At 40.2% G+C, this 25,255-nt stretch overlaps 1 protein-coding gene across 2 annotated transcripts in view; it reads right to left on the bottom strand.

Annotated features, from left to right (window-relative positions):
• Positions 1 to 25,255, bottom strand: part of DPP6 (dipeptidyl peptidase like 6) — a 1,705,234-nt gene that overhangs the window by 826,723 nt on the left and 853,256 nt on the right. The window contains exon 1 of one of the 2 annotated variants that reach the window (XM_044293858.1): positions 4,870 to 5,272. The exons of the other annotated variant lie outside the window; for it this stretch is intronic. Coding sequence (XP_044149793.1) covers positions 4,870 to 4,926 — 57 coding nt within the window. The 5' untranslated portion in view covers positions 4,927 to 5,272. Of the gene's footprint in view, positions 1 to 4,869; positions 5,273 to 25,255 lie in introns of those variants that run through there. 2 annotated transcript variants of the gene reach the window in all.

The following is a 25,255-nucleotide window of genomic DNA, read 5'->3' as shown; positions in this document are numbered from 1 at the left end:
GATGTTTAAACCAATATTCACTGAGGTCCTGGTCACTGAGGAGCCATAGCCTTGACAGCGCTCCATCATATCACAGGTTCAGGATTGATCGAGCAGGTGCCATCTATACCTGAAATATACAGAACAGAAAGCCATGTTCCTGTACTACAATCCCCATTATGTATTCCTATTCAAGAGTTTGATAACATTGTTATGGATGCTGGAGACAAACTATATTGGATGCAGCAGACGTGTACCATGGAGGAATATTAGTCATACAGCATCAGGTAGAGATCACCTTAAAGGGCATCTGTCAGCAGATTTGTACCTATGAAGCTGGCTGACCTGTTACATGTGCGCTCGGCAGCTGGAGGCATCTAAGTTGGTCCCATGTTCCTATGTGCCCCATATGGCTGAGAAAAATAAAGTTTTAGTATATGCAAATGAGCCTCTAGGAGCAACGGGGGAGTTGCCATTACACCTAGAGGTCTGCAACTGCTGCACCCTCTGCAGTTTGATTGACAAGGCCAGGCAGGTGTGCTGACATTTTCACTGCCTGGCCCTGTCAATCAAAGTGCAGAGGGAGTGGCAGTTGCAGAGAGAGCAGATCCTCTAAGTGTAACGGCAACGCCCCCATTGCTCCTAGAGGCTCATTTGCATATATTAAAGCAATATTTTTCTCAGCAATGCGGGCACATAGGAACATGGGACCAACACAGATGCCTTCAGCTTCCAAGTGCACATGTAACAGGTCAGCCAGTGTCATAGGTACAGATCTGCTGAGAGATGCCTTTTAATTTCCAGTCCAGTCAATGTCTACATGCATTTAAAGGGTTTCTATAGGACAGCAGAATATAGCCGGAACGTAAGCTACAGAATAGAGACCCTGTTGTCACCAAGACTAAGGCAGATTGTGGGAAGATGTTGTTTTTTACTTTCATCTTGATCTTAAATAAAAATCACTTGCATGTAATGATCTGATGAAGAATATACACTGTATACAGATGTAGCTGAGCTATAATTGACTCTGATAGCACATGGCAGTTATCTCATGACAAAAGCTACTGAAAAAAGTTCTGTACTAGCTCGGCTGCATCTCTATATCATCCATGGATCAGGAACATTGGACCATATGGCTCAACCCTTTGTTCCCCAACTGTAGTTCCTGAAATTAAAGGGGTTTTCCAGGAGTAGAATATGGATGATATATCCATAGGATAGGCCATCAATATCTGATCGGTGTGGATCCTACTCCCGACACTTATCAGTCATTTGAAGAGGCTGCGACGCTCCAGTGAGTGCTGCGGCCTCCTCACAGCTGGCTGGCAGGGGTCATTCCCTTGAATGAGGCTGAGCTGCACATAGGCCGTGTGACCGAAGAAGGTGCCATCACTGGCCTAGGAAGAGGCCCTCACTGGAGCTCCACAGCTGATCCGTGGGGGTGCAGGGAGACGGACCCTGCCAATCTGATCTTGATGACCTGAGGATAGATAATCAATGTTCTACTCCCAGGAAAACCCCTTTAAGGACCAATTATCACAGACACTGGAAAATAAAAAGATTCTTAGGGTACGTTCACACGTCTAAAGTCTTCTGGGATTCTGTGCTTTTTTCCCCACAGTGTAATCCATCAGCAAAATCCTAACAAACTGGGGACATTGTATAATGGCGGTTATTATTTTCTGGTGTTTTCAATCCACTTCAAAGGTGTCCTGTTACCTATTTTAAGTGGATTTTCGCTGTGTTCCCTATTGAAGTCAATAAGAAAGGTCTGAAACACCTAGCTTTTTTTGCACATTTTTGGCAGTGTACCACGTACCCTATGAAAGCCTATAAGATGCAGACTACGGGAGCGGACGCTGACAATAAGTGACACAAGCAGCTGCCTCTAAACTTCATCTCGCTGTGCTGCCCTTCTCTTCGAGCAAAACTTATCCCCACAGTCATTTTACCTTTAAGAGGCGCGATTCTACATGACAAGCGAATGTCTCAGGTAGCTGAGCGCGTACATTTTTCTGGCATAACCCCTGGATTATGCACAATGAATGCCATCCTAAAATAGATTTAATAGGCATGTCTACATTGTATTTAGCAGAAGGAACACAGTGGAATACGCTCGTATTCACTTAAGTCGGGCTCCCGAGTGCTGCGAGAGAAAAGCTTTTTGATGTCGCTCCGTTTTCTAGCTTTTGCGTAGCGGCGCCTACAATTTACTAATTCATATTGTAATGCAAATTTCATATACCCACACATCCTGGTGCAAGTGCAGCCTTTGTTTCAGTACAGGAGTCACAGTCTCACCATTAACCCTTTATTTTAAGATCTTATTGGGGGAACTGAGTTAAAGGGATAATACCATGATTGATGCTAAACTATAGTATAGTTCATGACAATATCTTTCTAACAAAGCCAGAACCAGCCCTGTACCACACCTGGATTCCCAGCTCTCCCCGCTCCAGTTGCTCTGCTAGATTATCCTCAGCCTGGCAGGGGGTGTGTCCTTTCTGCTGCAGCTCTCTCCATGTAACTGCTACAGCTTCTAACAGAACACATGGCTGGAGGAGGTTAAAGACGTAAGCTGAGCGCGCCCGACCAGCTCAGTGAGACGGACAAAAAGTAAGGGAAAGAAGAAACAGCAGGTGGCGCTATACAGATACATTTTATTGAATAGCTCACTGACTATACTAAATTTTTATTTATATGCAATTACCAAAGTATTCAGATCAAGGTGCTGGTTTGAAAAATGTAGAATATGATTTGTGACAATTAAGATAAGCGAATTAATTTACGTTGGCCTTTAGACATTTTTGTGCCTTTGGAAACTCTGAAAAGTGTATAAGAAGAGGCTCAGGGTGCACTGAAACACTGCGGACTTCGTTGCGGAAATTTCCGCAACCGAAAATCAGTTCTATTCACCTGGATGGGGCTTGCAGAAACCCACCTGCTCTCTGCCCTCATTTAAATGAATGGAGCTGATTTTCGGTTGCGGAAAATTCTGCAACATAATCCGCAGCTGTGAGGCTGCCCCTAAAAGATGTCAGATTTATTATTGACGTTAGAGATGCACAAATCCACGCTGAATTGAATTTGTCACACATTTCTGAAAAGCCTAAACTTTTTTGATTTGTTCCCTCACAAATCGCACGGAATGGCAGCCACCAGTTTACAGGTCTGAAGACCTAAATGAAGGCATCTGCCACCAAAAAGGGGTCATTTTGGGACCGTTTTTAAATGCAGTGTCACCACCCGCTCCCATCCGTTTAGCCGTAGTCCTATCCATCACCGCCACTTACCAGTTACTAATGCTTACAGGGGTTGGGTACCGTCCTAGGAGACCTCACTGTGTCATACATGACTTTTTACTGCAATTGGGTCACTTTCAATTTTGGACCAAGTTCATTCGGACCAAATCTAAGCTCAAGCGGTTGATTCGACTGAATCAAAATACATTTTAGGGAATTTGCTGATCTCTGGTTGACATGCCCATGTAAAGCGTGCCAACCAAGAGATAGTATCAGGAAGAGAAACAAGTCTAGTAAGTTGAGCCAAATTTATGACGCAACGTGGACCGCTGAAATCAATTTGGGCGAGTTTCAGCCTTCCGGGTCTAGTTTTTACCTGTCTAAATTTTTGTAATGATAATGAATAATAATATAAACTGTAACAAGATATAGCAGGGCTCCATTTTTTCCTTTTAAGCCCCGTGCTCTCACAGTGCCAAAAACTTTGTAGCTCTACCTGCAGTCCTATGCAAAACGCAAACAACCCACCTCGACATTGTCATGTGACAAACCCAGCAGTGCTACTTGAACAAATACAGCTCTGCCACATCTGCAAACAATCCATACTTCTGGAGAGGAATTGGATACACAATGCATAACACGCTTTTCAAATAATTCTGTCAATGCAAACATCGTTATACACTCGCCTGGCCGTTGATCAATGCGCTGTATCAAGTATCATGAAACTGGACAGAGAACAAATCCATGACCAAAGGAATATTCTCTGACTCTCGTCTTAGATTCCTTTTACTATTGATTACTAGAGGGGGCAATTATTTTGCCTAAGGAAATAGGAGAATCTTAGTCCTTTAGGGTCCTTCCACACGTCCAGGCTTCTTCATGCAGTTTTGGAAGCCAAAATCAGGAGAGAATAAAAAAATAAAAAAAATAGAGGAGAAGTACCTATTCTTTATACTTTTTCTCCTTTTATGATCCGCTCCTGATTTTGGATTCCAAAATTGCATCCAAAAACCTGACCGTGTGACCGTACCCTTAGAGAAATGTTGATGTTCCTCTGGAGAAAGCAGTGAGGAACACAGCTGATTCCCTGAACTGTTGGCTGCCTTAAACCTTCGAAGGCTGGTTGCATCTCATGTGACGTGCTGAACATCTACAGTAGGTGCATCTCCAAACACGTAACTGCAAAAGTTTACAGGACATCCTCTTCAGTAAATGTAGAGCGCCAGGTTCTAATGAGAAACGTGGCAAAGCCCCAGACATCTCATCTCCCTTGGTGCCTAATGCTTGGAGGAGTCCCTGTGCATGCTGCAGCTTTAAATTCATGTTCTTCACTGGAGCACTAGTTACGAAAGCCATTCAGCAACTTCCGAAAGCCCATCCGCGACTCCCCAACCCCCTCCAAGGATGTATATAAGGAAACACAAGAGACGGCTTAATTATCCAGCCTGCTATTCTGTAGCTATACATAATTAATGAAAAAAAAGAAGCAATCCGTTAAAAATAGCAAACTCTAAAACTGCAGGCTCCGGAACTGAGCTTCAGGCAGTCCTAACGGTTGACTCAGGTGGTACGCTGGTCTTATCCAGTGCATGTCATTCCCCAAAAAAACAATTCCCACGTAATAAAAGAAAGATCACAACGGTATTACCTGCTCTTGCTGATGCTGCGATTTCACGGAAGAATTCTGTTCTTTAGCTGTGGTCATGATCTCCCCACTTGTACCCAACGCAGTAGTCTATGTGATGTTACCGTCTGGTTAAATGCCCCAAAGCCAGTGAGTTACTATTCCATCACAACAATCAGCAGTCGATTTCAATACATGTTAAAAAAACAAAACAAAAAAAGGACCCATGCAAGGAACGCGGAGGACAAAATAACCCAAGTCAGAGGAGATTAAAAGATGCAAGGCTCTTTACAATTAGCAACAGTCTCTGCATCGCAGAAGCAATGATAACTGCTTGGCAACCTGCTACTGGCAGCAGCATAGCTTGGAGACAACCTAGCGATGTAGCCCCCCTCCTGCTTCCCTTTTCTCTACTCCACCCTCCTCCTCTTTCTATAGTCAGGCTCACAGAGCATGCACCAGCCCGCAGCCCTGCCAGCAGAAAGGTAGCAGCACAGCCTTCCCCTTCTAGGACTTGCTTCCCTCATCCAGATGTAAGGCTCAGCCTCATTGGTTGCTCTGGAATAGGGAAAGAGGACAGAGTTTAAGGCTACAACGTGCACTGTGCCATTTTATCGCCGAGAGCCCAAAAACGTCAAGTCAGAAAACTGAGCCGAGGATGAGATGTTCAATGAAATCATGCGCAGGAGGTCTAGTGTCACGGTGCGGGAATGAGAGCTCCTAGTTTGTTCCTCTGAGAGCCATTCTGTAAATGCAGTTGATACATTTCTTCATGTCGGAGTTTTGATTATATTTTTTAATCTATTATTTTATTGCGTCACTTTGCTTCTGTTGCTTTTTTAGCCTTTTTGTAGCTTTTCGAAAATGATGAAGTATAATATTAGATGTGCTCTTTGCAGAAGTAAGCAGAATAACCCTAGAGATGGTTTTTACTATACGTTTTACATGTTATTTACGTTATACAGGTTACATGTTATTTACGTTATACAGGTCACATGTTATTTGTGTTATACAGGTCACATGTTATTTACGTTATACAGGTTACATGTTATTTACGTTATACAGGTCACATGTTATTTACGTTATACAGGTTACATGTTATTTATGTTATACAGGTTACATGTTATTTGTGTTATACAGGTTACATGTTATTTACGTTATACAGGTCACATGTTATTTACGTTATACAGGTTACATGTTATTTACGTTATACAGGTTACATGTTATTTACGTTATACAGGTTACATGTTATTTACGTTATACAGGTCACATGTTATTTACGTTATACAGGTCACATGTTATTTACGTTATACAGGTTACATGTTATTTACGTTATACAGGTTACATGTTATTTACATTATACAGGTCACATGTTATTTGTGTTATACAGGTTACATGTTATTTATGTTATACAGGTCACATGTTATTTACATTATACAGGTCACATGTTATTTGTGTTATACAGGTCACATGTTATTTATGTTATACAGGTCACATGTTATTTACATTATACAGGTCACATGTTATTTGTGTTATACAGGTCACATGTTATTTGTGTCATACAGGTTACATGTTATTTGTGTCATACGGGTTACATGTTATTTGTGTTATACGGGTTACATGTTATTTGTGTTATACAGGTCACATGTTATTTACGTTATACAGGTTACATGTTATTTACGTTATACAGGTCACATGTTATTTATGTTTTACAGGTCACATGTTATTTGTGTTATACAGGTCACATGTTATTTATGTTATACAGGTTACATGTCATTTACGTTATACAGGTTACATGTTATTTACGTTATACAGGTCACATGTTATTTATGTTTTACAGGTCACATGTTATTTATGTTTTACAGGTCACATGTTATTTGTGTTATACAGGTTACATGTCATTTACGTTATACAGGTCACATGTTATTTATGTTATACAGGTTACTTGTCATTTACGTTATACAGGTCACATGTTATTTATGTTATAGGGGTCACATGTTATTTATGTTTTACAGGTCACATGTTATTTGTGTTATACAGGTTACATGTCATTTGTGTTATAGGGGTCACATGTTATTTACGTTATACAGGTCACATGTTATTTATGTTATAGGGGTCACATGTCATTTGTGTTATACAGGTTACATGTCATTTACGTTATACAGGTCACATGTTATTTACGTTATACAGGTTACATGTTATTTACGTTATACAGGTCACATGTTATTTATGTTATAAGGGTTACATGTTATTTACGTTATACAGGTCACATGTTATTTATGTTATAAGGGTTACATGTTATTTACGTTATACAGGTCACATGTTATTTATGTTATAGGGGTCACATGTCATTTGTGTTATACAGGTTACATGTCATTTACGTTATACAGGTCACATGTCATTTGTGTTATACAGGTCACATGTTATTTACGTTATACAGGTCACATGTTATTTATGTTATAAGGGTTACATGTTATTTACGTTATACAGGTCACATGTTATTTATGTTATAAGGGTTACATGTTATTTACGTTATACAGGTCACATGTTATTTATGTTTTACAGGTCACATGTTATTTGTGTTATACAGGTTACTTGTCATTTACGTTATACAGGTTACATGTTATTTATGTTTTACAGGTCACATGTTATTTGTGTTATACAGGTCACATGTTATTTATGTTTTACAGGTCACATGTTATTTGTGTTATACAGGTTACTTGTCATTTACGTTATACAGGTCACATGTTATTTATGTTTTACAGGTCACATGTTATTTGTGTTATACAGGTCACATGTTATTTGTGTTATACAGGTTACATGTCATTTACGTTATACAGGTCACATGTTATTTATGTTATACAGGTTACTTGTCATTTACGTTATACAGGTCACATGTTATTTATGTTTTACAGGTCACATGTTATTTATGTTTTACAGGTCACATGTTATTTGTGTTATACAGGTCACATGTTATTTATGTTTTACAGGTCACATGTTATTTGTGTTATACAGGTTACTTGTCATTTACGTTATACAGGTCACATGTTATTTATGTTTTACAGGTCACATGTTATTTGTGTTATACAGGTCACATGTTATTTGTGTTATACAGGTTACATGTCATTTACGTTATACAGGTCACATGTTATTTATGTTATACAGGTTACTTGTCATTTACGTTATACAGGTCACATGTTATTTATGTTTTACAGGTCACATGTTATTTGTGTTATAGGGGTCACATGTTATTTACGTTATACAGGTCACATGTCATTTGTGTTATACAGGTCACATGTTATTTACGTTATACGGGTTACATGTTATTTACGTTATACAGGTCACATGTTATTTATGTTATAAGGGTTACATGTTATTTACGTTATACGGGTCACATGTTATTTATGTTATACGGGTTACATGTTATTTACGTTATACGGGTTACATGTTATTTACGTTATACAGGTTACATGTTATTTATGTTATTCAGGTTACATGTCATTTGTGTTATACAGGTCACATGTTATTTACGTTATACGGGTTACATGTTATTTACGTTATACAGGTCACATGTTATTTATGTTATACGGGTTACATGTTATTTACGTTATACAGGTCACATGTTATTTATGTTTTACAGGTCACATGTTATTTGTGTTATACAGGTCACATGTTATTTATGTTATACAGGTTACATGTCATTTACGTTATACAGGTTACATGTCATTTGTGTTATAGGGGTCACATGTTATTTACGTTATACAGGTCACATGTCATTTGTGTTATACAGGTTACATGTCATTTACGTTATACAGGTCACATGTTATTTACGTTATACAGGTTACATGTTATTTACGTTATACAGGTTACATGTTATTTACGTTATACAGGTTACATGTCATTTGTGTTATACAGGTCACATGTTATTTACGTTATACGGGTTACATGTTATTTACGTTATACGGGTCACATGTTATTTATGTTATACGGGTTACATGTTATTTACGTTATACGGGTTACATGTTATTTACGTTATACAGGTTACATGTTATTTATGTTATTCAGGTTACATGTCATTTGTGTTATAGAGGTCACATGTTATTTACGTTATACGGGTTACATGTTATTTACGTTATACAGGTCACATGTTATTTATGTTATACGGGTTACATGTTATTTACGTTATACGGGTTACATGTTATTTACGTTATACAGGTTACATGTTATTTATGTTATACAGGTTACATGTTAGTTATTGCTCACTTTTCCTCTTTTTTCTGCTTTATTGATATATTTTAAGTAACTAGCGATGTAAAGGGGCTCTGCCGAATGCTCTCAAATGTATTAAGACATTGTTGTCTATCTATATTATTGTTGATTATCTTTCCATATTATTGTTGATTTTCCCTGAATGGCGGTAAAAATTAAAATAAAACCATACTTACTTATCCATTTGATCGCAACTAGCTGGCCGCCGCCATCTTTATTGAAGATCTCTCATGAAATCCCGTGCATGGTGACGTATATGACGTCAACACGCCGGCGGACCTGATGATGTCACCACAGGCCCCGCGAGATTTTGCCCTGGATCTTTGACCAAGGTGGCGGCGGCAAGCTCTTTGCGATCAAATGGATGACGTAAGTATGATTTTTTCTTTTATTTTACACTTTAATATTAAAGTCAGATGCCGCAATCAGCGATGAATGCGGCATCTGAGGTGTACAATGATGGGGAGCAGCGCAATCGATGTTCACTGACATTGGACCCACTACAAAGAAATGCACTTCATAGCAAAGTGATTCGTCACTAAGCAATTTTTTGTAAAAATTCTGCAAATCAGCCGAATCGTATTTCCAATTCTTTACTCATCTCTAATCAATATATTAAAGAGGTATTCCAGTTGTTACAAATAATTCCCTATCGACAGAATACGTGTAGGCGATAACTATTAGATAGGTGGGGGTTCCAGCAGCAGGATCACAAGAAGAGTACTCGGCTATTTCCAGAACTCCCACAGAGATGACTAGAGCAGCAGTTTGCCCAGCCTGACGCTTTGTTCATATCCATGGGCTCTGAGGGTTATGTGGTCCCCATGCTCGTGATCAGTGGGGATTCCAGTGGTAGTCCGCCCACCAATCTGTGGATAGGGGATAATTTGTTATAACTAGAATACCCCTTTAAGTTCTAAAACTAGAGAACCTCTTTAAGAGTACTTTCACACTAGCGGCAGCCTTCTCCGGCAGACTGTTCCGGTCGGGTGAACTCCGTCCCGCCCCCATTACAGTCAATGGGGCCGGAGCGGTAGTCCGGGGGCACGCGTGCACTAGTGGCAGGATGGATCCGACAGATTGTTTACCCGCCAGAACAGCCTGCCGGAGTTCCTTGCCGCTAGTGTGAAACTAGCCTAAGTTTTAAAACCATAGAAGCCCTTCACTTTCTAAAATTAGGAAACCCATTTAAGTGCTGAACCTGTGGAGCTACTTCAATTTTCAGAACTTTTTGAATTTCTGAAATGCAAAACAGAACTTTACGCTTTGAAGCCTACATATTTTCTGAAACCAGGGAAAACTTTTAAGTTCTGAAAGGGAGAATCCCTTTACGTTTCAAAAACAGAAAACTCAGTTAGATTCTGAAACTACAGAATCATATTCGTTCTGAAGACAGAGAACCCCTTTAAGTTCTCAAACTGGCTAACCCTTTTAGGTTCTTAATCCAAAAAAAGCCGGTCTTACTCAGTGATCCACAGCTATCTCTGTATGCATATTATACAGTAAAAGCGGTGAACCATTGAGTAGCACCGCCCACTGGACTCCTAAGACTCGAATGTGCAGGAATTTAGAAAAGAAATTGGTCTGAAATCTGATTTTTTTTTATTATCAAACTATACATCAATCTGCTCAGCTCCTCCTGCACTATAGCATGCTGCCTACAGATCTGACATTGCGTTCAATGTCACAGGTACCCATTATGTTATTACCTATACACTTTTAGACAACCCTTTTAAAGGTGGGTTCACATGTTGGTGTTTTTCAACTTTAGCATTTTTAGTGGTGTTTTTCCACCTGTGTTTTGTGATACTTTTGTTTTTTTTGCTGGCTCCAGATGTTAGATGAAGGTCTATGGGAATTTTTACAATTTTTATTTTCTTTTTCATTAGGTACAGTTTTTTGTCTTTCTGGCTTATTTTCAAAAATTGTGCATCTCATTTTGATATCTCCTTCTCTATATGGGGAAAACACCTTTAAAGGGGTTGTCAGGTGTTTGTAAGTAATGGTCTACCATTAGGTCAGGTCATCAGTAGAAATGGCAGGGGTCTAACACCATGCAACCTTGCCCACCCACTGTTCTGTGCAGCGGGAAGTCAGAGCTGGGACTACACTGTACGTTAACACTGTAGTGGACAGTGCTTATTCCATTGACTTGAGTGGTTCTTTTAGCAGTAGCAAAGGCTTTCCCTGCAATTACAAGTGTGTGGGGTAAAGTACCTTCAACACAACCCCCAGAATACAATCAGTGTATCCCCAGGAGACATGTAATATAAAATAGTTTGGCCAAGCCTGACAACACCTTTAAGGCTGTATTACACAGCCTGATTCTGCCGGCAATTGTGGGGAAGGAAGTGTTCCTTCCTGGCAATCGTCTGCTCGTTAGCAGAGGAGACCACTGTTATTACATGCAGCAATCTCCTCCTCAGTATAGGGAGGAGCGATCGTTATACCGTTTTTCCCTATCTTCCCTTCCGAATCATTGTTTGCCGCAGGAAATTGTGATTAGACGCCATAATCTGCCGCCTGCAATGATTTTTAAACGGGCAAAAGATTTGGATTGCCCGATTTGCTCATTCATCGGGTAATCAGTGGCAACATTACACTGGCAGATGATCACTAATGAGCGTTACTACGAACGCTCATTAGGGATCTTCTGGCCTAAAATCTGCCCATCCAATACAGCCTTTACTCTCGGCACAATCGTACTGCATGCTAGTAAAGTAATTACAGTAGCCATTATGAGGATTATTTGCTCTTCACTGCCCTTCAATACTACACAAATAATTCCCTGTCAGGAGAGAAAACTATTCAGGCAACAGAAATCTACTTAAGAATTGTTGATGAATAGAATTCCGGTGCTTCTTTTATTTTCCTTGTTTTCTCCTAAAACAGAACGGGGACTGGAAATATGTAGCACAGACGTGAATGAATTCTTAGCGGTTTTGCATCTGTTTATTCACTATGATGGTAAATGAGGGAATAGGTTCATAATCAAATCAATACATTTCCCACCTCAGCCTGTGATTTATTAATGAAAACACACTGGTATACACCGGTTTCTGTGGTGACCCACCGTCCTTGCACGGGTCATATCTGATATAGGTTTATTATATCAGCTGAATGTTGATCCATACCCATTATACAGATATTAACCTTTACAAAAGATTACTTCAGGTATTTGATTGCTGTAAAATACCTTTAATCCAGCACCTAATGATCCACATTTCCCAGTGATACATTATTCATGAAAGCCATTATTGGGTACAAGGTGGGAAAATGTATAAAACTTGATGGAGTGTCAAGAACTAATCAAAGAAGGGTTTTAGAGATAATGGATGTCAAAATTGCTATAAAAGTTCAATATTCCAGCTCCCAATTATCCAGATTACACAGAAAGCTCCATGAAACCATTGAGAAGCATTGGGCACAAAGGTCAAAATCTAAATAGCAACTGGTCAGGATCTGGTTGTGAATTTTGAGGGGGGCAAAGGGTGGGAAGGAAGACCCCAGAGAGTTGTAAAAATTGATATGAAATTAATTGCAGAACCTAATGGTACAGATTTCCCAGAGACACATTACTCATGAAAACCATTGGAAAGTATTGAGTACATACAGTATGTGTAAACAAGTGTGATACTCCTCAGGGTCTAGCCTAAAGGTTACTCATTTAGGACAGTGTGATAAGGAGCCCAGAGACCTTTTTTGGAATCCCAGAAAGTGGCAAAAAACTATTGACAAATCCCTTTAGCCTATTGTCCATTTTTGTCTATTTTTTACATTTTCATGGGACATATTCACAAAATCAACTGGATGACGTTTAGAGATGAAGATGAATGTAAAACCAAGTTGGTTAGCAGCATACTTTAGGATAGGGTGGTGAGCAGGGGTGGACTGGCCATTGGACCCACAGGAACATTTCCTGATGGGCTGATGTCCAGGAGGCCACCCGAGACCTCCTCATAGCCGCCAGCTGGATACAATCTGATACTCTCAGTAATAATCAATGCTTATATATAGCCAAATGACACTTATGAAAAAGAGAAAAAATTGTCATGATTCATTTATCATTATTGAATGTAACAAGAAGGACTGTATCCTTAAAGGAGTTGCACACAATCTGGCTACTTGTGACCAATGTGTATGAAATATAACAATATGGCAGTAATTAAGATAGTCCTTTTTGATCTCCTTTGCCAGTTATATATTTTTATATTTCATAAGCCGTATCCTTTTGTTGGGCAAATTTTCTGTGCTGTCCGCATAGAGGTCCTGTCCATAAGATGGCCGCTGATGGAGGGTCATGTGACCAGACACATCACTCGGCCTCCTCCTTTCAGACTCATTGCACCTGCACTAAAGTCCTAACAGTGCAAGCACAGATGGCAGGTGCATCGTATTTGAATGGAGGAGGCAACCGTGGAGGTGATTTCTTGGTCACATCACCCTCCATCAGCAGCCATTTTATGGACAAGACCTCATACCTTATGATATATAGAAAATGGCACAGAATTTCAACAAAGGCACTATTAGTAAGGGTCATATAATCGTTTCACAAACACATTGGCCAACAGACAACCCCTTCATTATAGGTGACTCAGGATCTGCAGAATATGCTAAGCTCGCAAATGTACATTGTTGACCACCTATATGGAGTTGTGGCGAGTCTCCTGTTGGGGGAGAGACTAATCAGGCTATTTAATTCCAATAAGTTCCTTTTATGTAAGCCTCCACCATTTAGAACATGTGCATGCGCGGCTGAGAGCGCATATGTAAGTGGGTGATCCCGAAAGCTAGCTGTTGGCCAAACAAGTAGTCAGCTGAAAGCTATCTAAAATATATGACTAGGTCTAGAAGATATAAATACCATGCTTACTACAGATATAATAACAGATAGGAGGAAGTGCAAAGATGCATAATAGACGCACTCAAAGAACACATGCAACATATAATTATATGAATACGGTGTCGGCAGTTTGCATATAGTAAATGCTAGATCACTACAGAACATTTCTAAACATTGCGCCAACCCCCTTCCAATGAAGTTCTGCAGACTATGAGCTAGCGTGAAATGTCATCAAGCCTCTTCCGGGAATTCCTACAGAGGATTGTGTAGCTGGCTGTTGACCAATTTCCACCATAGGTTAACTCTCTAAGTACTGGAGAAGAATTGGAGAAAGCAGGAAAGGTTTGCATTATGGTGAAGTTGATATACCGCACACATAGTGGAAACTAACGATGTGTCATTCTCCCACTGACATACAATCAGAGACAGTTTGACCATTCAATCATTTGGAATATACCATTGGCAGAAGAGCTCAGTTTAAAAATCTAACTAAAACAAGTGGATTTTATTGGCCTAAATCAAGTGGGTTATTGCTGTATCGGTCTATAATGGGCCCAAACCTTTAATGCCTTGGCGGGGAGCCCAGATCGGTCATGCATTTGAACATTCTACTGTGAGTTCTGGAGAATAAAAATGATGACATAAGTATCTTAGGAACGTTACAGAAATACTGTTAGGGTATCGCCACAGAGTAAGGTTTCTAGATGCAGTTTTGGAAGCCAAAATCAGGAATGGATCATAAAAGGAGAGAAAGTATAGAGGACAGACACAACTTCTCCTCTTTTTTTGAATTCACTCTTGGTTTTGGTTTCCAAACTGCATGCAGAAACCATGTGGCCATATCCTTATAATCACTAGAAATGGTTCTACAAGTAACCATGAACCTCAAAAGGAAGGCCAGTTTCAAGTTTGTAAGTGTTATACTTAGGTCATTTTCGCATGGGTGTGTGCAGTCTGGGAAATATGGTATTTGTGATGCCCAAATTTCCTGGACAAACTACTTGAGCTCACTGCATCATAGTGATCTATGATGTTGTGAGTTCTGTCCCAACTATGGGTCTACTATCCTATACTCGCATGATGCAGAGTAGTGAGGCACAGTTTTTTTCTATCTGCTCTAGATCTTTCTGCTGTAGGTTCTATCTGCTGTAGGTTCTCACCCACAAAGGTCTCCACAGTGCTGCACCACCACATCTCTTCTCATCTCTGTCTTCCACCCTACCCGTGCTTTTTGCTCTGCAAATGATTTACGACTGACATCCACCATAATCCAAACCTCTAGCTCCCATATCTAAGACTTCTCCCAAGCTGCACCAAATCTCTGGAATGCCATACCCCAAGAAATTAGGTTAAATCATATCATCCACAGTTTTAGGTGCTCCTGAAAAAAATAAATATATTTTTAGGGTGGCCTATCACATCACCTGATCTAACTCCTCTCCATATATAGCTTATTTATTATTTCCTGATCCTCCACCAAACTCTCCACCCTCAAGCACTAGTGATATCTGCTGGTGACTGGCTCATGCAGCTTTATATCTGCTCCCCTATTTTCTCAAGATGGCCAGAAAAAACAAGCACTTTCACCTTTTGTGTCACCCCTATCTCCTCATAGATTGTAAGCTCTTGCCAGCAGGGTCCTCATTCCTTGTTGTAATTATTGACTTGTCTGTTGCTATGTTATTTATGACTGTTTGTACATGAACCTCTGAACTGTAAAGCACTGCGGAATATGTTGGCACTATATAAATGAGAATTATTATGATTTCACCTCTGAGGATCCTTTAATCATGAATACCACCTCACTGGGGAACACAGTCTGCTCTTTGTCCACATGTATACTACAGCGGTTTATTAGTAAACCTTTGGCTATGTGGGAGTGAAGGCTATTCTCCATTTTTTCTCTGCATGCTATTTATCTCTTTGAACATGGTCATGGTACAAGGAGTTCCTGCAGCTCTATAACCCCATGTACTGTATTGATACTCAGCGCCACCTTCCAGAAATTTCCTCCTATAGAAGCTATATGTTTAGTGTGAATATGTCTGAAATTGGAATCAGTTCCATGAAAAATAGCACTATATATGGAATTAGACTTTTCACTTAGTTATAAAACTTGACAAAAGCAAAATTACAGAAAGACCCCATGCACTTTTACGGGCACTGTATTATGGGTCTATCCAACTTGGGGATTGTGCTTGAGGTCTACAGTACATCAATCAGCTGAAAAAGATGGAAAGAGTTCAAAGGTACAGTACTTATCACTAATCACTACCTAGAAAGCTTTCAGGTATCTCTAGTACATTGTTAGCTACAACATAATTAGATAATTAGAAAAATAATAATAATAATTAGCAAAAAAAAGGTTATTCTGTACATATTAATTAAAATGGATTGGAAATATGTCCGTAAATAACAGAATAGAAGTGGCAAATCTCCCCCCTCCCTCCTCAAGTGAACAGTCAACTTAAAGTACAAAAGTCAAGAGTGGCAATGTTTTGCAAAGCTTAATTATGTACATTGGTATGTTAGAAACTTTAGAGAAATACTGTTTGGATACGGCCACACGACCAGGGTTCTAAATGCAGTTTTGGAAGCCAAAATCAGGAGTGGATCATAAAAGGATAGATAGCTGCTCGATCAGTGGAGGCCACTAACTTATTACTAGGACATGGGGTCTTGTGTCCCTCTTTTGTATTAAGTAGTCATCATCAAGCATGAATGTTGCCACTTCAACTACAGTGCTACTTCATTTTCTTTGTCAGTCCCAAAGACTGTGAATAAAGTGGCAGCTTGCATTGTCAAATTGTTGCTCCATTCAAATGGGGGACACAGAACTTTCTGTTCTGGTGATCAGTGTGGGTCCCAGCAGTCAGACCAACACCATCCAGTGTATAGGTGATAATTGCTCATAACTGTCTGTGAAGTTTCTCATTTATCCAGGTCATGGCATATCAGTAGTAATCAGAACAACTGGACTTACTGCATTTATTTTCTTGAAGATGTCATCTCACTGGCTTTTTCAATTGGAATGGCTGGTACAAGAAATCTCTGTCATTAAATACAGGTGACTCATGCTTCAGTCATAAAGGTAAAGATGTTAATTGCACTTATATGACTGAAGCTATAAGTAAACTGCCTCAGGAGAGGTGTTAGAACAGCATTGTAGGCAGGGGCGTAGCTATAGGGGGTGCAAAGGTAGCTGTCTAAACAGGGCCCAGGAGCCTGAGGGAGCCCAAAGACCCTTGTGCCTCATAAGAAGACACCAGCATTATAGAAAGTGCATTCTGAGAGGACTCTGTTATAGATTTTGCACTGGGGCCCAGAATCTTCAAGTTACACATTGAGGGTCATGGATTTGAGGAGTGCTGTTTCAATTTTTCGTTCAAGCAGCAGGAAGGCTAGGTGTTCCCCTGCCACAAAGTAGTGAGGGAAGGGAGGCCCAAGCTTAACTCTTGCACCAGGGCCCATGAGGCTTTAGCTACCCGCCTGATTGTCGGTGTAGCATCAATTATTCAAATGCAATCAACATCAACATCAATATGACTGAAACCTGAGTTACCAGTATTAAATGCTGGAGGTTTCCCATAAAAACCATTCTAATTGAGTAAGCCAGTCGGCAGACTAGTGAAGCGCCTTCAAGAAAAAAATACAGCAAGTTCAGTTCTCTGACTAATCGCTGCTGATATTGCTCATAACTCAGTGAAACCAGAATACCCTTTCAGTAACATTCCATTTTCTGAATAGCTGATCTCGCATGTGCCTTGGGTGCACCACATTTTGCTCAGCACTTTGAGTTGAGCAATCTTACATTAATAAAATCAGACTTCTTTTAATCTACCAAAAATTTGCATCCCTGAATAACCTTTCCTTATTTTTTTCCCTCTAGATTCCATTGCTTACCTGACCGCCTATGCTGGAGTTCCCCCAAATTTTTTAATAGAACAATATCTTCCAGTCAGTCTCATGATGCGGCAAGTGTGACTCCAAAATGGCCACTACTACAATACTTTATAGCTAGAGATGAGCGAATTTCTTGAAAATTTGATTTGTCTTGCTGAATTTCACAAAAATCTTTGCTTTGTGATGAATTAGTTCGCCAAGAAGCGCATTTTTTTTTTGTAAGTAGCGGCTGCAATGACAGGGAGCTGTAATAGCCCTGCCCCCGGCATTGTACCCCTCAGATGCCGCGTTCATACATAATCACGGCATCTGAGTGTACAAACAGTGTGAAATGAACATAAAAAACATTACATCAAACTTACCACGTCCATGTGCGCGCGACGGGCTGGCCGTCGCCATTTTGCTTGAAGATCTCAATCAAAATCACGTGCGGCGCGAGATTGTGTCATCATGTCGGCCGGCGTGGTGACGTATGACATCATCACGCCAGCCAGCGTGATGATGTAATCTCGCGCCGCGTGGGATTTCGCCCGAGATCTTCAAACAAGATGGAGGCTGGCGGCCCTTCACGTGCAAATGGAGGCCTAAGTTTGAATTTCAGGATTAATCGATTCGCTGACACGAAGCACAAGAAAATTTGGCTTCTAGGTAAATTAAATAATTCCTGAAATTTTGATCGCATTCCACTTCGTGGGATTCGATTCGCTCATCTCTAGTTATAACGCATATTTCATAATGAAGCTTTTAGAAAAATGCATTTGGATGGTTGACCTCTGACAGACCCCATCAGCCTTCTGTGCAGTCATATTATAGCGGCATTATAAGGTAGCTACAGATGATGTGATCACCGGATTATAATGTCAACGTCTGGTGCCTGCCAGGTAGCAGATTTCATCTCTTGGAAATTGGTTGCCTATGTATTATATGACATAGAGGATAATAAGGGACTGGGGCTATGGAGAGGATTATATAAGTACAATATTTATAGGTTTGTAGTAGATACACATACATTTATTAGATATAGATTATTTTATCTGTTCAGTCACCAATTGGTAAAATTATTTTTACTGCTGTTTCACTTCGACATCAATGAATCTCTCTGTGAACAGTAACAGCCCTAATACCGTGACATATGACCCCACAGCTGATGGCAGCATGGCGTTCACCTGGTCAGGCATATAATCACAGCACAGGCAATACTACACCAGGTGGGACTGCTGTGATTTGCGTACACAACTGTTGGATGTTTTGCGGTCTGTAAATTACTGGCCGTGTGCATTCTGTATTTTGTGGAACGGAACAGCTGGCCCTTAATTGAACAGTCCTATCCATGTCTGTAATGCAGACAATAATAGGACACGCAGAACGCTTATTTGGACATACGGAAACAGAATGCACACAGAGTCATTTCCATTTTTTTTTTTGCGGCCCAATTAAAGTGAATGGTTCCGTATACGGAACAGACTTATGTGTGCATGAGCCTTAGAAAGACTATAGCAAGCAGTGTGGAGCCATTATCTTCTCTTGATTAGTTGGGGTCCCAGCAGTCAAACTATGGGACATCTATGGTGCTAATTGAGACAGAAGCAAAGCCACTAACCGGCGGCTTCCCATTACACAGTGATAGTATTTGTAGAGACTTTAACTGGACTTCCATCCTTTTTTTTATTTTTTTTAAACATAATGCTAACTCACCTGCAATACTTTATCCATCCATTTTTAAATTAGGCAATATTAAAGAAGCACTCCCACAACATTTTTTATTCTCTGACCAGTTGTAAAGGTACATGATGTAAACTGTAGTGAAGGCAATGTTCTTACCAGTGAATGTATTTAAGTTATAATTTCCCTTTTGATCCTCAGCTGTGTCATGTGACCAACACTCTGATCTCGAACGGACACAGGACAGGAAGTCAGTTACTTCTCTGTTCATTCCTATGAGGCTGACATTGAGGCTCCCACAGGAATACATAGAGAATCTGGCTTCCTGTCCATACATGAAATGATGTGTTATTTGTAAAGTCAGAGTGTTGGTCACATGACACAACTGAGGATCAGAAGGGAGGTTATAACTCACAAGTACAGTCACTAGTGAGAAAATTACCTTCACTACAATTTACATGATACACCTCTAACTCCTTAGCGACCCATGAAGAGAATGCTCGTCCTAAATGGCCGGTACTTTGCACCCCAGGACGAGCGTTCTCGTCCTGCAGTCCTTCCCCTCCCCTCCCATGTGCTCTGCTGCGATCAGTGCTGCATTCAACAGAATCAGTGATAACGCAGATGCCGGTGGATTAACCCCTCATATGCCGTGGCATATGGGAGGTTTGTGCTCCCTCTCCTTAGCCATCGGGTCCCGCCTGCCAGCTACAGAAGCCCAGAAGATCCAGCTTGAGTGCTGAATCCTAGGCAACTGTCAGCTTCTTACTGAAATAAAACAGAGATCAAACCCTGAAAAGGTGAAGTCCCACAGTAGGACATTTAAAAAAAGTAAAAAAGTTTAAAAAAAAAGTGTTTTTTATATTAAAAAATGTAAACATTTCAAGTAAAAAAAAAACATCCTTTTCCCAAAATAAAGTAAAAAAAATTGTAAAAAATAAGGAAAAAAGAAGAGTAGACATATTAAGAATCGCTGCATCCATAACGACTGGCTCTAAAAAAATAAAATAAAAACTGTGCTAAACAAAACATTTTTGTAAAATCAGTTTTGAATAACTTGAGGGATGCAGTTTCAAAAATAAGGTAACTTTTTGGGGAGTTTCTACTCTAGGGGTGCATCAGGGGGTTTTCAAATGTGACATGGAAGCTTAAAATTATACCAGTGAAATCTGCCTTTCAAAAACCATATGACGCTCCTTTCCTTTTGCGCCCTGCCGTGTGCCCGTAAAGCAGTTTACGACCACATATGGGGTGTTTCTGTAAACTTCCGAATCAGGGCAATAAATATTGAGTTTTGTTTGGCTGTTAACCCTTGCTTTGTTAGTGGAAAAAATGGATTAAAATGGAAAAATCTGCCAAAAAAGTTTAATTCTGAAATTTCATTGCTATTTTCCATTAATTCTTGTGGAACACTTAAAGGGTTAACAAAGTTTGTAAAGTCAGTTTTGAATACCTTGAGGGTGTAGTTTCCAAAATGGGGTCATTTTGGGTGGTTTCTATTATGTAAGCCTCATAAAGTGACTTCAGACCTGAACTGGTCCTTAAAGGGAGTCTGTCACCACATTTGAGCATATTAGACTGATCAAATAGCATTATATGGGCCACCGAGAACTTAAAAACTGTACCTTTGTTGTATCTAATGGAGTTTTCTTTCAGCCAAAAATGAACTTTTAAGATTCTGTAAATGCGCCCTCTCAAGTGCCCAGGGCGGCGTCTCAACCGTCCGAGCCCCAGGCAGCACCTCCTCAATGGCTCATAACCCCGCCCTCCATGTGCCTCTGCCTGCCCGTTTACTCTCCTCCTCTCTCCTTTTCCACTGTGCCCGCTATGAATTTGACTGCGCAGCCGCAGTGGAAAAGGAGAGAGGAGGAGAGTAAACGGGCGGGCAGAGGCACACGGAGGGTGGGGTTATGAGCCATTGATGAGGTGCTGCCTGGGGCTCGGACGATTGAGACGCCGCCCTGGGCACTTGAGAGGGCGCATTTACAGAATCTTAAAAGTTCATTTTTGGCTGAAAGAAAACTCCATTAGATACAACAAAGGTACCGTTTTTAAGTTCTCGGTGGCACATATAACGCTATTTGATCAGTCTAATATGCTCAAATGTGGTGACAGACTCCCTTTAAAAAGTGGGTTTTGCTTCTAAAGGCCTTCTAATGTCCCCAAAAAATAAAATGGAATTCACAAAATGATCCAAACATGAAGTAGACATATGGGGAATGTAAAGTAATAACTATTTTTGGAGGTATTACTATCTATTATAAAAGTAGAGAAATTGAAATTTGGAAATTTGTTCCAAATTTTTTGTAAATTTGGTATTTTTTTATAAATAAAAATTACTTTTTTTGACTCAGTTTTACCACTGTCATGAAGTACAATATGTGAAGAGAAAACAATCTCAGAATGGCCTGGATAAGTAAAAGCATTTTAAAGTTATAATCACATAAAGTGACTCATGTCAGATTTGCTAAAAATGGCCTGGTCCTTAAAGGGGTATTCCCATCTTAGACAATGGGGGCATATCGCTAGGATATGCTCCGATTGTCTGATAGGTGCGGGTCCCACCTCTGGGACCCGCACCTATATAGGGAATGGAGCAGGGAGCGCTGTGGCTGGAGGACCCCAGATTTCCCAGGGTCTATCCACCACCAAGCGCTAATCCTCGCCTCTCCCATAGAAGTGAATCAGAGTGTGCCGCGCATGCACGCCCCATGCTCCCATTAATTTCTACGGGGCAGAAATAAATGGAGGGCGGCTGTGCATGCGCAGTGCGCTTTCCTTCACTTTCGGGGCTTCGTTCTCGATATAGGTGCTGGTACCAGCGGTTAGACCCGCACCTATAAGACAATGCGATATGCCCACATTGTCTGAGATGAGAAAACCCCTTTAAGGTGAAAAATGGATCGGTCCTTAAGGTGTTAATTTCAGATAGATCATTGCATTACCCATTTAACGGGCATGCTGGGTAGCCTAGAATGCTTGCATTAATAAAGAGGGAAGGTGATGATCGTGCATGAGCTGACATGTGTTGCACATCATGGTGGTGTGATCCTGCGGAAGACATCCTGCAGGTGTCTCGGAGATTGTTAGCATCAGGCCATGACGTGAGAACAAATGTCATCTAGCTGACAGCTAGAAAGAAGGCCCAACAACAACACCAAAATCATAGTAGCATAGGGTCACATTAAACTGAAAGATGGAAGACTCCAAGGAAAACGAGATGTTCTTTCATTGTAAAAGCGCAGTTGAGAACATCCACAGAGAAATGGTCCTCCACCGGGAATGTTAGGGTCAAATGGTTTTAAAATTGGTTGGCATAGAAACAAGGGATGCAAGATTTTAGGACAAGGTTGCTCAGACTCATTTGGTTTGAAAATGGAAAGGTTACAGAGAGTGGTGGCTGCACCGATTCTCCGGGAATAGAAGGAAGGTTTCATACACGGTGGCCCTGAAGTTAGCGTATTTATTGTAGGTGTTAATTATATTAAGCTCTTCTAGGGAACGTGCTATTGAGATCAGAAGACTGGAGAATGAGGATGGATACGTTTCAAAATCATTATTTTACTGCTGCTGGGTTAAAGGGTCATTATGCTGAAGTGGAGGAGAAAAACTATTTAGCGCACTATGCGCTTCATTAAATTTAGCTCATTTCAAGGAAGGTGGTGAATAGTACAATAATTGACGGGGAATATATTCATAAACACAGAAAAGTAACAAAATGACTCTATGGTTGATATTTACAATAATACTGGCCAATCTAATAAGATAGTATTTGAGCTAATGATCATCGATTAAGAGACAGTAGCATCATCTCATTGATCTACTTGCAGTATAATTGTATAGTCTTGAAGTTTTAATGGCATATGATAGCTTTAAAATAATTGCGGTATTTGCTGCATGATACGGCTTTAGTACTTTTGGGCTTTTCTATCCTAGAAATATTATTGGTTTATTATAGCCCTCTAGTAATATTGGCCCTAGTGGCATAATTAGAAATGACTGGGCGCCACAGCAAATTTTTGAATAGTGCCCCCCAGTACCTTCTTTGCAACCCCCTCCTCACGTGAAAACTCCCACTCCTGAGGCTGGTCAAGGTCAGATGATTTTTTTACAGTGTCTCTGTATATAATGGCATTGTATAATACTGTTGAGGTGGTCCTGACAATAAAATCTTTTAGTCCTCCTCCTGGGCGGGCCCCTTCTGAGGTCTGGCCCCAAAGCTTCCCCTGCTTCCCCTATAGCTACGCCCCTGATTGGCTCATTCTATTGTTTTAGCCTAGTCTAGCCTTGTAGTATTGTCAGCTTATCATAGGTAGCATACATGACATGTACTATATAATATTGATGTTTTATAGCTTTGTAGAATTATTAATTTATTATAGCACTGTAGTATTACTTACTTTTCATCCGAACAAGGCAGCTGATCTGCAGGCAGCGTGTTATAGAGCAGGAGTGGCAGAGCAGATTGATGTATAATTTTATGGGAAATTATTCATTATAAAGTAAATTGTGATTTATTCATTGAAACGTTTGCTCATTCTAGGCTTAGTCTAGGCTTAGGAGGGGTTTTCCAGGAGAAAACTATTGATGACCTATCCCCAGGATCCAACACCAAGCACCACCACCTATCAGCCATTCACTTGAATAGGACAGCTGCACCTAAGCCATGTGACAGATGAACGTGACGTCCCTGGCCCAGGAAGAGCTGATCAGGAGGGTGTTGGGAGTCAGACCCCCACTGATCAGACCATATTAAAGTCCCAGAAAATCCCTTTATTCTATGATGATCGTGCATATAGGGAAAGCTGCCGATCACCATCCACTCAGTGAGAAGCAGAGATTTAAATAAATAAATTATTACTTGCACTGAATCTTTAAATGGGTTGGTCTTTCATATTGCTAGGATATGCCACCAATGTCAGATTGGTGCAGGTTCCACACCTGAAAGGTGGAACCTTGTTTGCTTTGGGGGCCCCATTCTAGAGACAGTTGCAGGTTCCAGAGATGGGATCTGCACCTATGTGACATTGGTGGCATCTCCTAGTGATATGCCACCAATATGTGAGATGGACCAACCCCTTTAAGGGCATACGACACAGTGACATTTGTCACCAATAGGATTAGAGTGCAAAAAATGTATAATTTATTTTTAATGGAGGCCCTTGTAGGGAATAGCATAGTGTTGTATTCTATTCTATACTGGGATTATATTGGCATGGTGATGTATCCTAAAATGAAACTCTAATGAAACCCTATTGACACTTTACCATGTAAAGTATGTTGGGGACCTTCTCATCATAAACTCTACACATCATAATTCACATTTAATAATAAGGATTTATTAATCTTTAATTACCTTGTACAGTTAGTTCCATATATATTTGGACACTGACACATTTCTTTTTTAATTACCTGTTTACTAAAACATATTCAAGTTATAGTTAGATAATGGACATGGACATAAAGGCCAAACTTTTAGCTTCATTTGAGGGTATCCACATTAAAATTGGATGAAAAGTTTAGGAGTTTCAGCTCCTTCACATGTGGCACCCTGTTTTTAGCAGGGCTAAAAATAATTGGACAATTGACTGAAAGGCTGTTTCATGGGCAGGTGACAGCGACATTACTTGCACTATACCTCATGTTTAACGTGTGCGCATCCTAAATATCAGTGACATTCATTCAGTGTAATTTTTTATTAAGCGGTGGTGACAGCGACATAACTTGCGCTAT

Source organism: Bufo gargarizans, chromosome 5 (assembly GCF_014858855.1).
Source record: "Bufo gargarizans isolate SCDJY-AF-19 chromosome 5, ASM1485885v1, whole genome shotgun sequence".
Classification (NCBI taxonomy): domain Eukaryota; kingdom Metazoa; phylum Chordata; class Amphibia; order Anura; family Bufonidae; genus Bufo; species Bufo gargarizans.
This window is presented reverse-complemented; position numbering and strand designations above follow the sequence as displayed.